This window comes from Salarias fasciatus, chromosome 18 (assembly GCF_902148845.1).
Source record: "Salarias fasciatus chromosome 18, fSalaFa1.1, whole genome shotgun sequence".
Classification (NCBI taxonomy): Eukaryota; Metazoa; Chordata; class Actinopteri; order Blenniiformes; family Blenniidae; genus Salarias; species Salarias fasciatus.
This window is the reverse complement of record NC_043762.1, coordinates 30326081-30338108: the sequence shown is the minus strand read 5'-3', so window position 1 is coordinate 30338108 and position 12028 is coordinate 30326081. Positions and strand designations below refer to the sequence as shown.

The window sequence follows — 12028 nt, the reverse complement described above, 5'->3', positions numbered from 1 at the left end:
ACATAACAGTCACACTCCAAACCTTTCCTCAGAGTTCTGTGGTGAACCCGCTAGCTTGAAGATAATCCCCAAACTCCAATTCAGGGCTGAAAGCAGTTACTTTTGGGGAAAAAAACAAGAAAACACAGAAAGAAGACATCACACACTCCAACGTTTACACCTATGGTCATTTTAAAGCCACTAAAAGGCATATTTTAGGAGGAAACCAAACACACGAGAAGAACATCTATCTCCGGGACGGCATCACACAGCCTGACAGGAAGTGAGAACATCAAGAAGGAGCAGCAGAGCAGAGGTCGGTCCATCAATCAGCTTTAATGATCAGTGTTGAAACAGGCCGATCGCACCGAGCGGCGCTGCTCTGGAGAAATCTACGCTTCTGCAAGAAATCTGAGCTCTGAAATATTCAGCAGTGAAATCCAACAGCAGCTTTGAAGAGGTTAAAACTTCAGCTTCACTAAAAGAAAGTTAGGTCACGCTTTACTTGAAGCACCCGGTATAACACATTGTAAGTAGTTATCAACTCTCATAAATGATCACAATGCTTTATAACTCACTATACAGCATAGGGTCAGGGTTAGGTTTGGAATTATAATAAAGAAAAGCACGGGCAACAGAATTTTCTTCATAGTGCAACAATGGACCCAGGGGGGTATGTGCAGGAAATTGGTTGTGTAAATAAGAACCTGGAAGTTGATAAAAAAGATTAAGACAAGAGAAGCACCCTAAAGGGATTAAAAAGTACAAATTAATAAATAGCGTATACAGCATAGGGTGAGGGTTCGGTCCTGGCACTGTGATCATCTATGAATGTTTATAACTATCGCTACACGCGTTATAATGGCATTATAATGCTTTATAAATGTACTTATAATGTGTTATACAGGGGGGCTTCAAATAAAGTGTTACCGAAAGTTACTCTCTATCGTCCACAAAAACACAATAAATAATCTCTCATGTCACATAAATGTCAGCTTCATCCAGATAGCAGCTGTTCTGACTCTTCTGTTACATCTAATGTTAAGATCAGCAGAGTTCCTTCTCCTCTGACACACTGCTTCTGGATGGTTGACTTTGAATAGAAATATTCTTTTCCCACAAATACAGTTCACATCACAAGAGAAAACATATGAGGGACTATAATAATAATGCAAATAACGAGAGATTAGTATTAAGAGGGCTGATATCAGCTTCACTGAGGTTTGTTCATCTCTGATCTGATAGTCTAACACACAGTCTAACAATAAGTCAGAAACAGTCCATTTCACAGCTGATCACTCTCATATTTCTCTGCAGTGATTACAAGCTAAGCTGTGAAGTAAACTAGGAAACTATTTGGAGCAACGTGAAGCAGATCTACACAAAGCAGCAGGCCGGTCCACACTGTGGTCCTTCATCCACTCGTTTGGGACCGAGGAGCCGGCGGCTCAGCCTCTCTCACTGCAGGGTCATTTTTCTTTGGGCGCCATGTCGTCGCCTCCCGACACGTTCCCGTCCTCGTCCTCGTCGTCGGCGATGATCCCCTTCAGGTAGGAGCGCTTGAATTCCTGGAACACCATCTCCTCTTCCAGCTCGCTGTGAAACAGCAGCGTTAAATCTGAGCAGCTCAGCACTCTGTGAGAGATCTCAGTGACTCGGATTATTCTTATTAAGACTTATAGCGGCTGCTGAAACGTTAAAGATGAAATTCTTAAAATTTTCCCCCTTTAAATAATCCTAATTTACAAAATGCCAAACTAAAAATGGGCACAGAGAAACGGGATGTAGAAAAAAATAAATGCATGAAAGCGGATAGAGTCGATGGAGACGTTGATAAAAACGACAACAAGGCCTGGGAAATGAGCTGTAATAGAACTGATAGGGGAATAAGATCCTGTCCCTGGATAAACGGGGCAAAAGACACGGGAGGCGGAGACATGGACACCAAGTGGCTCCAGAAACACATCTCTCATCTGCTTTTAAGGAAACTCTGATTCACTCAGTGTGACAAACTAACGACGGAGCTCCTCTGTGAAGGAGAAGAAGGAAACAAAGTTTTCATATTTACCTCTCCTTCACTGATGGCAGCAAGAGAACAGAGAGAGATGAACACTCATCACTCAAGCAGCAATCAAGACGTCTGTTTCCACAAACATGCACGACGCTTCCCCAGATGTAGATGGAAAAGCTAGCAGTGTGCTGGAGGTGGGAAGTGTGTGTTCCTCACCTGCATCAGGTTTAGGATGCATCAGCTTGAAAGGAACTTCCAGACCAACCTCACTGCCGGTCAGGAAAGAGAAACGCAAGCCTCATGAATTACAGTATAACTCAACATAACAGCACTGTTTATGATGTCTTCACAGTCTGGGCTCTAAAAGCCATCAACATTTCAAAGTGGAAAAGTCTTAACACTTCATGTACCACTTAAAGCCTAATGAAACGAAGCTTTACAAAGCTAAACATATCTGTGAGATGAAGAGACATGGAAAATCCTCAGGGGTTAGTTTTCTCCCTCGACGAAAATGCTAATCATTATTGTCATAACTATGACTGTTGCATTTGTTGGTTTGCTTTTGCCAGAAGTTGAACTCTTCCGCACTGAAAGGCTGAAAGGAGTGATCGTTTCATCCAGTACAAGCAGGCCTTGACCTACCTTGACCCCATCATGCTGATCCCGGTGCAGGCGGCAGGAGAACCAGAACACAAACAGTGACAAGCACAGTGACGGAAATTAATGCTCAGTGAAATTAAACATAGATTATTTAAATCAGAACAAGATAATTACCGAACACATAGGAACTACAGAATGCAAAGATATGTTCATGACTTGTGTTTGATTGATAATAAGCTGTAGAAGCATAAGATACATTTTTATCCACATTATCAAGTAATGCCTGAAGTCAAATCATATAACTGTGATTTGTTTTGTTTTGTGATAAATCACTTTTATTCTTATTTAACCTTCATTCCTACAGGTGGGCCCCATTGAGACCCAGGGTCTCATTTTCCAGAGGCCCTGTCAGCAGCAGCAAACACAGAGTTACAGCAAATCATATAAAAGATCATCTGTTTCCTTATGTGGATGAAATTGTGCATACTGAGCCGCCTCTCTCACACACAGCAGAGACTGACCCTCCGACGATGAGCTTCACCATCACCCGGTAAGAGACCATGATTCCCATGACCTCCTTCAGCACGCCCTCTTTGACGCTGGAGAAAAGAGGAAAAACAGACGTTTATTTCTCTGCTGGAGTCTGACAAAGCTGATGTAGAGACAGTAGCCGGACTGACATGCTGGACGAGGCCAGGTTGGTGTCCTCGTGCTTCAGCTTCCCGTCCAGAGCGATGCCCCTCCTCTCCCGGTTGTTGGCCAGCAGGGGCAGCATGGAGTAGACCTTCTGCAGGGTGGCTCCAGCAGAGACCGAGTCCCTGACAGACCAGAGCACACCTCATGACCTTCTGCTGCTGAACGTCCTGCTGACACTCTGAAGGTGCTCAACAACAGATCTCATGTGGCTCGAAGGCTTAACAGACGTAAATGTCACAAATTATCCTCTGTGATGAGTTTGCATGTTCTTCCTGGGGGTTTGTGGGATTTTAACAGGTGTAATTTCCTCCAGTTCCACACTGATCGTGGTTATGAGTGTGTGTGTGTGTGTGTGTGTGTGTGTGTGTGTGTGTGTGTGTGTGTGTGTGAGTCAGAGAGTCTTTCTCTGCTTCTCCTGTGATGAATGAGTGACCTGAGACCGCTCTAGCAAAGCGCTAAGTAATCAGATTACAAGGGTCATGTTCCAGCCATGTTTCTGCTGTCATAAAGCCTCTAACATCACTCTGACGGTGTTAGTGAGGAGGGACGTGTCCCACGGGTCCAGCCTGTCCTCTGTTCATGGAGCGGCGGACAGTGTCCTTTCTCTTCCAGTCTCTAGTCTTTTGTCTGAGGTGAGATCTGATATCTGCGCCCCGGTTCATCCCAGGTGAGACCAAGTCTCCTCCACACCGTCGCTCTCTCAGTTTTTATTATCCAAGTGGGAATTCAGGAAACGTGAGACTGTTGCAGTGTTGTTGTTTTGTCTGCTATCCCTCCAGTCCTGGAACTGTAGAAGTAAACAACCAGTCTGAACAAAATGAACAAACTAAACTAACTTCTTATAAACCTAAAAATAATTATAATTTGCTGTAAAAATATCCGTGGAAATATTACAGCTGCAAAATGACAGTCAGCCCAGTCCTCAGTCCTCACTGTCAGGTTAAACGTACTCAACTTTCTTTAAGACATTAGGAGGCTCTGAAGTTCATGTTTAGGTGCAAAGAAATAAATGAAATCCATTATTCTCTGTATCACTGATTACATGAAAATATTAAGCAAACTCAATACATATTACGCACTTTTATGAAAAAAATGTTTGGAAAATGTAAATAATATTTTTGCAGAGTGTTTTTATCTCATCAGGATCACGATACTCTGATGCATGTAGTGTTGAAATAATAGTTTCAGTGTACTATTTAACATGTGGTTGTGTGTCAGTTAAGTTAATTCTGACCACACAGGCAGTGTTGAAGTTCTTCGTGTTTCTGTGCCGATTATTACCCAGAATCCTCGATGTCCACACATTTGACGTAGCTGTCGTTGGAGTACAACACCACCGTGGCCACCTGGTCCACTGGAGACACAGGACAGGACAGACGTGACGTCCACTGCCAGACTATGTTAGCTAGAAAAGCCGTGTGTACCGGAGAGGAGGATGTTCTTGATGTTTTTGCTGGAGTTGTTGGTGACGTTGACGTGAACTTTGATGGTTTCTCCGTGATAATACACCTGGAGGCAGCGATGAGAGCGTGAGAGGCTGAAACCGCTCGGAGCACGTTGGAGGAGAGACTGTGCAACTTCTACAAGCACAAAGACTCCTGGCTCAGTGGGAGCTGAAGAAGCAGGGGGGGCTGAAAGCTTTCTGCGCTCCCCACCTCTTTGTCCAGACTGGCCTTGACGTGCAGCGGCTTGTCGGACATGACGAAGTCTCGCGTGGTTTCCACACAGGGCGCCGTTCCCTCGCTCTCTGGACCGTACTGCACCTTCCTGAGCAGCAGCTTCACCGTGCTCCTGCACAGGAAACCGCAAACATCTGAATTCAGCACCGCGAGACATCGGTTCTTGAAAGATACACGACTAGAGGAAGGCTTGGTTTGGACAAACACCTCAGAGAGCCCGGCTCTGCTTTTGGCCTCAGACTCACCTCTTGCGGACCTTGGCGTCCTGGCTCTCGGCGCTGAAGGCCTTGATTTCAAACTCCACGGCGCATTGCTACAGTTCAGGACAGGAGAGAAGAAACGTCACCATGCAGCGAGGCTCTCTCACGGCGGCTCACTACCAGGGTCCCACCTTGCCAACATCGTGGGGGGCTGGCTGCAGGGCCACCGAGCAAGGCAGGTTATCTGGGAACTGAGGAGACAGACCGTTCAGGAACCAGTTCCCCTGATGAAACGCACAAGTGTTCATGTCTCTGACTGCGGCTGTCCCTTCCTGCAGACATTCCCCTGTTCCTATGTTTCCCTCTCTGACTCTGAATGCCATGTGGAACCTCGAAGAAGAAGGGGTAGGCGTTGGTCCCCAGCTTGCGGAGCAGCCGGGCCTGGCTCTTGGTGTGGACGCCCTTGTCTCGGTCCTGCAGGGGCGGGTAGACCTGGCGGGTGGACAGGTACAGCTCCCTGCGGAAGGCGATGCCCATCACGTCCATGTCGTCTCTGCCGTAGCGGAAGGTGCAGCTCAGCGTGACGAAGGCTGGAGGGGGCAGAGGGGCAGCCGTCAGAGACCCTGAGACCCCCGAGACCCCCCGAGACCCCCCCGACCCACTGAGGAGCAGCCGTCAGAGACCCCGAGACCCCCGAGACCCCCGAGACCCCCCGAGACCCCCCGAGACCCCCCGACCCACTGAGGAGCAGCCGTCAGAGACCCCGAGACCCCCGAGACCCCCCGAGACCCCCCGACCCACTGAGGAGCAGCCGTCAGAGACCCCGAGACCCCCAAGACCCCCCGAGACCCCCCGACCCACTGAGGAGCAGCCGTCAGAGACCCCGAGACCCCCAAGACCCCCCGAGACCCCCCGACCCACTGAGGAGCAGCCGTCAGAGACCCCGAGACCCCCGAGACCCCCCGAGACCCCCCGACCCACTGAGGAGCAGCCGTCAGAGACCCCGAGACCCCCGAGACCCCCCGAGACCCCCCGACCCACTGAGGAGCAGCCGTCAGAGACCCCGAGACCCCCGAGACCCCCCGAGACCCCCCGACCCACTGAGGAGCAGCCGTCAGAGACCCTGAGACCCCCGAGACCCCCCGAGACCCCCCGACCCACTGAGGAGCAGCCGTCAGAGACCCCGAGACCCCCAAGACCCCCCGAGACCCCTGACCCACTGAGGAGCAGCCATCAGAGACCCCAAGACCCCCCGAGACCCCTGACCCACTGAGGAGCAGCCATCAGAGACCCCGAGACCCCCTGAGACCCCTGACCCACTGAGGAGCAGCCGTCAGAGACCCCGAGACCCCCCGAGACCCCTGACCCACTGAGGAGCAGCTGTCAGAGACCCCGAGACCCCCCGAGACCCCCGACCCACTGAGGAGCAGCCATCAGAGACCCCGAGACCCCCGAGACCCCCCGACCCACTGAGGAGCAGCCGTCAGAGACCCCGAGACCCCCAAGACCCCCCGAGACCCCTGACCCACTGAGGAGCAGCCATCAGAGACCCCGAGACCCCCCGAGACCCCTGACCCACTGAGGAGCAGCCATCAGAGACCCCGAGACCCCCCGAGACCCCCCGACCCACTGAGGAGCAGCCGTCAGAGACCCCGAGACCCCCAAGACCCCCCGAGACCCCTGACCCACTGAGGAGCAGCCATCAGAGACCCCGAGACCCCCCGAGACCCCTGACCCACTGAGGAGCAGCCATCAGAGACCCCGAGACCCCCCGAGACCCCCCGACCCACTGAGGAGCAGCCATCAGAGACCCCGAGACCCCCAAGACCCCTGACCCACTGACCACAGGGGTCAAATTACAACCAGGCTTTACACTCAGGCCACTTCATGAGAATCGTATTTGTGGTCAAATTAAAATAGCTTCCAGAGCAGCTGTTGATTGGTCCTGACATGGAGGAGTCGCTTGGTTTTGGTCAGAATTTGAAAAACGACTAAACAGTTAAAACTGTTTTTGTTCCTGACTTTAATGCCGTTTTCAGTTGTACATGCTCCCAATTCTATTAGATTTTATAAAAAATTACGTTCACCTAATTTGGATTTTGTTAAACATTGTATACTGTATATTGTTAGTAAATCACTCTGATGATAAATGCCTTTTTCCAAAGGCAGTGAATTGCCAGTAAAGGTGAATAATATTCATTACAAGTCCAGAAAGCACATCCTGGTGTCGCTGAGTCAGCGTTGGAACAAAAAGCAGACTCCTGCAGTCTGGGGACAGCAGACGCTGCTCATGTGAGACGCTGCCAGCAGACATCCGATCGTCAGGGTGGACGTCCTGACTCAGAATCATTTATGAAGGACAGTGACATTTGCTCATTTCATTTGCTTTAATATTATTATTAATGTCAAAGTGGCATTTTAAAATGGAGGAAGCAGACTGGGTGTTAAAGAAAGATAGATGTTGTGAATCGAGTCCAGATCTTCGCTCTGCTGCTCAGCTGGTGATGAACAGTCATGAGGTGTGTGTTGGTTTCTCACCTTTTCTGCCCTGCAGGGCCTCCGGATCAATCACGATGACTCCATCTAGTGGCGACAGACAAACAAACCAGAACTCTTATGATGGAAGATCAAACCACAGCTGGAGAACACGGATCAGGAAGCTCCCGTCTGAATGCTCCTCACATTTCTGGAGTCTGGCTCCTCAGTGACACTGAGTCAACAGGACTGAGTGATGTTTCCTTATATATTATTATATCAAATGTATTTCACACGCTTTGAGAAATGATTGATACGTTAAAACATTAAAGAAAAGCCAGTAAGTATCTGGAGAAGATGGCCAGCACTGCTTTTCCCTGCAGAATAAAGAATATGGAAAAATGACACACGGCCACTTTATAGTCACTGAAGCAGGGTTTGATAAAATTATCTTTAAAGACTGTTAGAAAACACCCTGAATTACTGTGATTGCCAGGCCTCTGAGTGGCTTCATGGCAGAACTTGGAAACAGTTTTTGCAGCAAAGAACTTGATTTTTAATTTGTGAACAAGCTGATTTTCTAAGAAGGGATTTGAATATTCTTTTAAAACCTTACGATAATAGAAAATAAACATAAAAAATTTATTTTTAGAAACCTGTTTATTAAATAAAGACCCGTTTTACTTTGATTCTACAGATTTTAGCCTCAGTGATAATTTGGTGAAACAACATGTCTGTTATTCATTTGATGCATTACAAATACCTTTGAACTAAAGAGTTTTTGAGAGAATATGTCTTGTTTGTGGGGCATATAGAGACTCTAAAAAGATTGTTCATTACTATATACTGTATATGTAGTGACAGTGGATTTGAATCCTAATCCTTAAACAGGAAGTAAGAGAAGGCTCTCAAGGAAATCAGTCGTTGTGATTCTGAGTTGAACCAAACATGTCAAACAGAAGCATCAAGCAGCCACAGCATGTTTCACAATGGAGCTTAATCTGCTAATCGAACTGCAGTATAACAAGAAGGCTGTAGCGGAGCCAGAGCGGGGGCAAGGGGGCGGTCGCCCCAGGGCCCACAAGGTCATAGGGCCCCGTTTCCTGATGTGTTCACATTTAATCATAAATAAATTATTATAATAAAATGTGCAGTATGTGCGAGAAGGTATACGCATATGAGTGTGAGCTCCAATTTGCCAATTCTTACATTACGACAGTCCATGAATGCATCAGAGCTGTAAGCCAGCTCTGATTGGCTGTGCGGCATTAACAAGTTTTTTCTTTACATTTGATCTGAACTCTTTGGAGGGAAGTTGAACAGCAAAAATAGAGAAGGAAAATCACCTATCTGCACAATCAAAAGAAAAGGAAAAGACAGAAAAGAGAAGTTGGTTGCTTCTTGTTATCAACTAACTTCTTATTTTTCATCAACACCACACCATGGCCGCAGGAGCCTAACAACGCCGGTTGCGGTGAGTGAAGACGAGGCTGTGCTAGCCGCTAGCGGTTCTTCTCAAAACCTAACATCGGAGGACCACGAGGAGCCCTGCAGCACAGCCGCAGCACAAACACTGCCAGATTATTTTGTTCCACCACCAGCAGCGGAGGTCAATGTCTGTGCCAGTAGCACCGGCGAAGACCCACCGGTATCGGACAGCGGAGCACCCGGCTCCTCTGACACCCGCCTCAGCACCACCATATTAAATTCATGTTGGTTTTTTGGAACGACTTGCTTAAAAGGACCTATATCTTGTCTAATTATCTACAAAAAACATCACTCGACATCAACATTGACGTGGATCTCCTTGATACAGCAGTGGCTCAGATCAAAGAACTGCGCACAGATGCGGCCTTTAACAGCATGGAGAGATCCGCAAAAACGTTGTTTTCCACGTTACCTCAATTGTTTTGTTCGCCGATGTCCAAGTATTATGGAGGAATCAATTGAACTGCGGGCACCAGCACAGACAGAGCCATTGGTGAGTCAGTGAAACCTTCAAAAATATTATCTTTATCAGAATGCTGTGGTCTTAAACACCTGCCTGTTTGACTGTGCCTTGTGTTGCTCTCAACCGTAGGAGACCGCCGAGTCTATTGGTTTTTTTTTTTATTATACGTGAATTCCAAAAGATATAGATAGCTGTGTCTGTATCTACCTGAATAGATTGTGTCATTTTAGACCAGCTGTGTTCATTTTATATTTACGCTGTATCAAAGATGGTACAGATGTGGCCTGTGAGTTTTTATCTGAGCTTTCAGCACCATGGACAGCGGACGCTCTGAGATGACACCTGTCAGGCTGCATTTGTGTGTGTGTGTATGTGTGTGTGTGTGTGTGTGTGTGTGTGTGTGTGTGTGTGTGTGTGCGTGCGTGCGTGGGTATGTGTATTTGTTCTTCAGAACAAGTTTGTGAACTGGTTTGTGACTTTATTCTGCTTTCTGAGGCCTATAGGTTTGCTTGGCTCAATAAAAGTGAGCATTAGTGTGTTTGATGGTAGCATAAGGGATTGTTTGAAAGGTAAAATTATTATAATAAGGGCCCGTGGAGAATGCTCCGCCCCCTCTGTACTGAGACCCACGCTCCGCCTCTCTAAGAAGGGAAATGTTTCTGTGCAACGTTTAAAAAAGACAACAGTTCATACTGACTGTGTGATGCTATTCTATCACCCCAGCGCCTCCAAACTCACCCACAGGATCCACAGAGTCAACGCGGTCCACGAAGTCTCGTTTCCCCATGTACACGGCGACCTGGGGCGACCAGAGCAGTGCAGAACAAAGCATGAGCAGTGTGGAGGTTTTTAAAGTATCAGCGTCATTTCCTTCACTGTACTTCATTTCTTTGAGGATCTTGTTCATCATTCATGTCTTGGCTTAGAAGTCACATTTTCAATGTTTGATGATTTTAAACACTGGAACTGAAAAATCTTAGCTTTCACTGGAAATCTACAACCAGTTTCCCTTCAAAATAAACATTCAAACTCTGATATTTGGTGTTTTCAGGATGAAGAAAGAAGAAAACATTATTTTTTAACATTATTTAAAAGATTTGTCTAACTAAATGATTAGTAGAATGCATCTGTATAATCTTGAGCTGAATTATCGACTAAAAATTACAGGTTTTTTAAAGCTTTTTCCAAGACAAAAAAAGATTACTGATGGCAAGATTACTGATGACTCCATGCACTCTGATTATAAACATCTTATTAAATCTGACTAAAGAACTCTCAAAAATGTAATAAACTTTGAATACAAATAAAAATAAATATTAAATAAAAATCAAAAAATTGGTGATGTTATAGTTCAAATACTCATTTTTCACTCAAGAATGCTCAAATTAGGCAAATTAAAAGAACAGTGAAGAGTAAAGTGAGTCTGACAGTTGGATCGATTCTTCCCCGTCAGACTTGTTGCTGACTGTAATGCTTGGACGGACTTCCAGAAATGTTTCCTCACACACATTCCAGTTCCAAAGACTGGACAACCCCGAGACCACGTGCAGACTGATGAGTCCATTTTATTTTAAAGGAGCTGTGTTACAGTCCCATCAGATCCCAGTGGCAGTGCTGTGGAAATGTTTCCAGCAGGCACCAGCAGAGGATTGTGGGAGGATCTTAGAGGCTCCACTCACCGACTTGTCCCTGGACACCTTCTTGAACACAACGTTTTTGGGGCTCATGGTGGTGAGGATGACAGGGTGACTGGCCGTCAGCGGATTCTGAGGAAGACATGCAGGTCAGTGTTCTCAGAAGAGCCAGTAGTTGCTGTTCAGCAGAGGAAGACGTCTGTCAGCTGGAGCTCCGGCCTCTCCTCAGCGCTCCGTGGAGTCCGGAGTTCTTCAAATGTTCTGGGGATTGAATCAAGCAGGACTCAGTTCCTGAAAGGTGCTGCTGTCGCGGAGGCCTCTGGGTGTCTCTCTGACCCCTCTGACCTCTCTGACCTCTGACCTCTGACCCCTCTGAGCTGAAGGAAAGGCCAGAGTAAAGAGGAGCAGACGGAACTCTGGGAAAGTCAACCAGGCTTCAGTGTGAGTCTTCAGGTTCATATTAATGCCCTACTAACGACTTTAAGAGCAGCTAGTTAAAGTGTTAGTGCAGAAGTCGGAGGTGTCTTCCAGCCTGGGAAACTGCTCTTTGTAAAATATGAAGCAGAGGAGCGAGTCAGAAGTCTCTTGGTTTTGGACTCTCAGGTCAGCTTTACTCTCCATACCGGAGAGTTTCTGTTTCATGCTGGTTCCAGCTGGTTCCAGCTGTAGCTTCCTGCTGTGGCAGAGAGCTGCATCAACTGACTGAGCACACGGAAATCTAATGATGTACCATTCTATCAACACATTGAAAGAGAATAAAACTCATGTATCTGTAATTCTAATGAACCTGCATGCATGTTGTA

General features: G+C 47.0%; 1 protein-coding gene across 1 annotated transcript; it reads right to left on the bottom strand.

Moving 5' to 3' along the window:
- Window positions 1-1448: 1448 nt before the first annotated feature.
- Window positions 1449-11369, bottom strand: saga (S-antigen; retina and pineal gland (arrestin) a). The gene is made up of 15 exons (XM_030114788.1): window positions 11271-11369; window positions 10330-10390; window positions 7704-7748; window positions 5556-5755; window positions 5357-5416; window positions 5211-5278; window positions 4942-5077; window positions 4711-4795; window positions 4568-4640; window positions 3271-3408; window positions 3112-3189; window positions 2633-2647; window positions 2207-2259; window positions 2048-2057; window positions 1449-1575 (listed from the first exon to the last, which is right to left on the bottom strand). The coding sequence occupies exons 1-15, from the start codon at window positions 11316-11318 to the stop codon at window positions 1449-1451; spliced, it is 1197 nt and encodes a 398-aa protein (XP_029970648.1). The 5' UTR covers window positions 11319-11369.
- Between the last annotated feature and the right edge of the window lie 659 nt (window positions 11370-12028).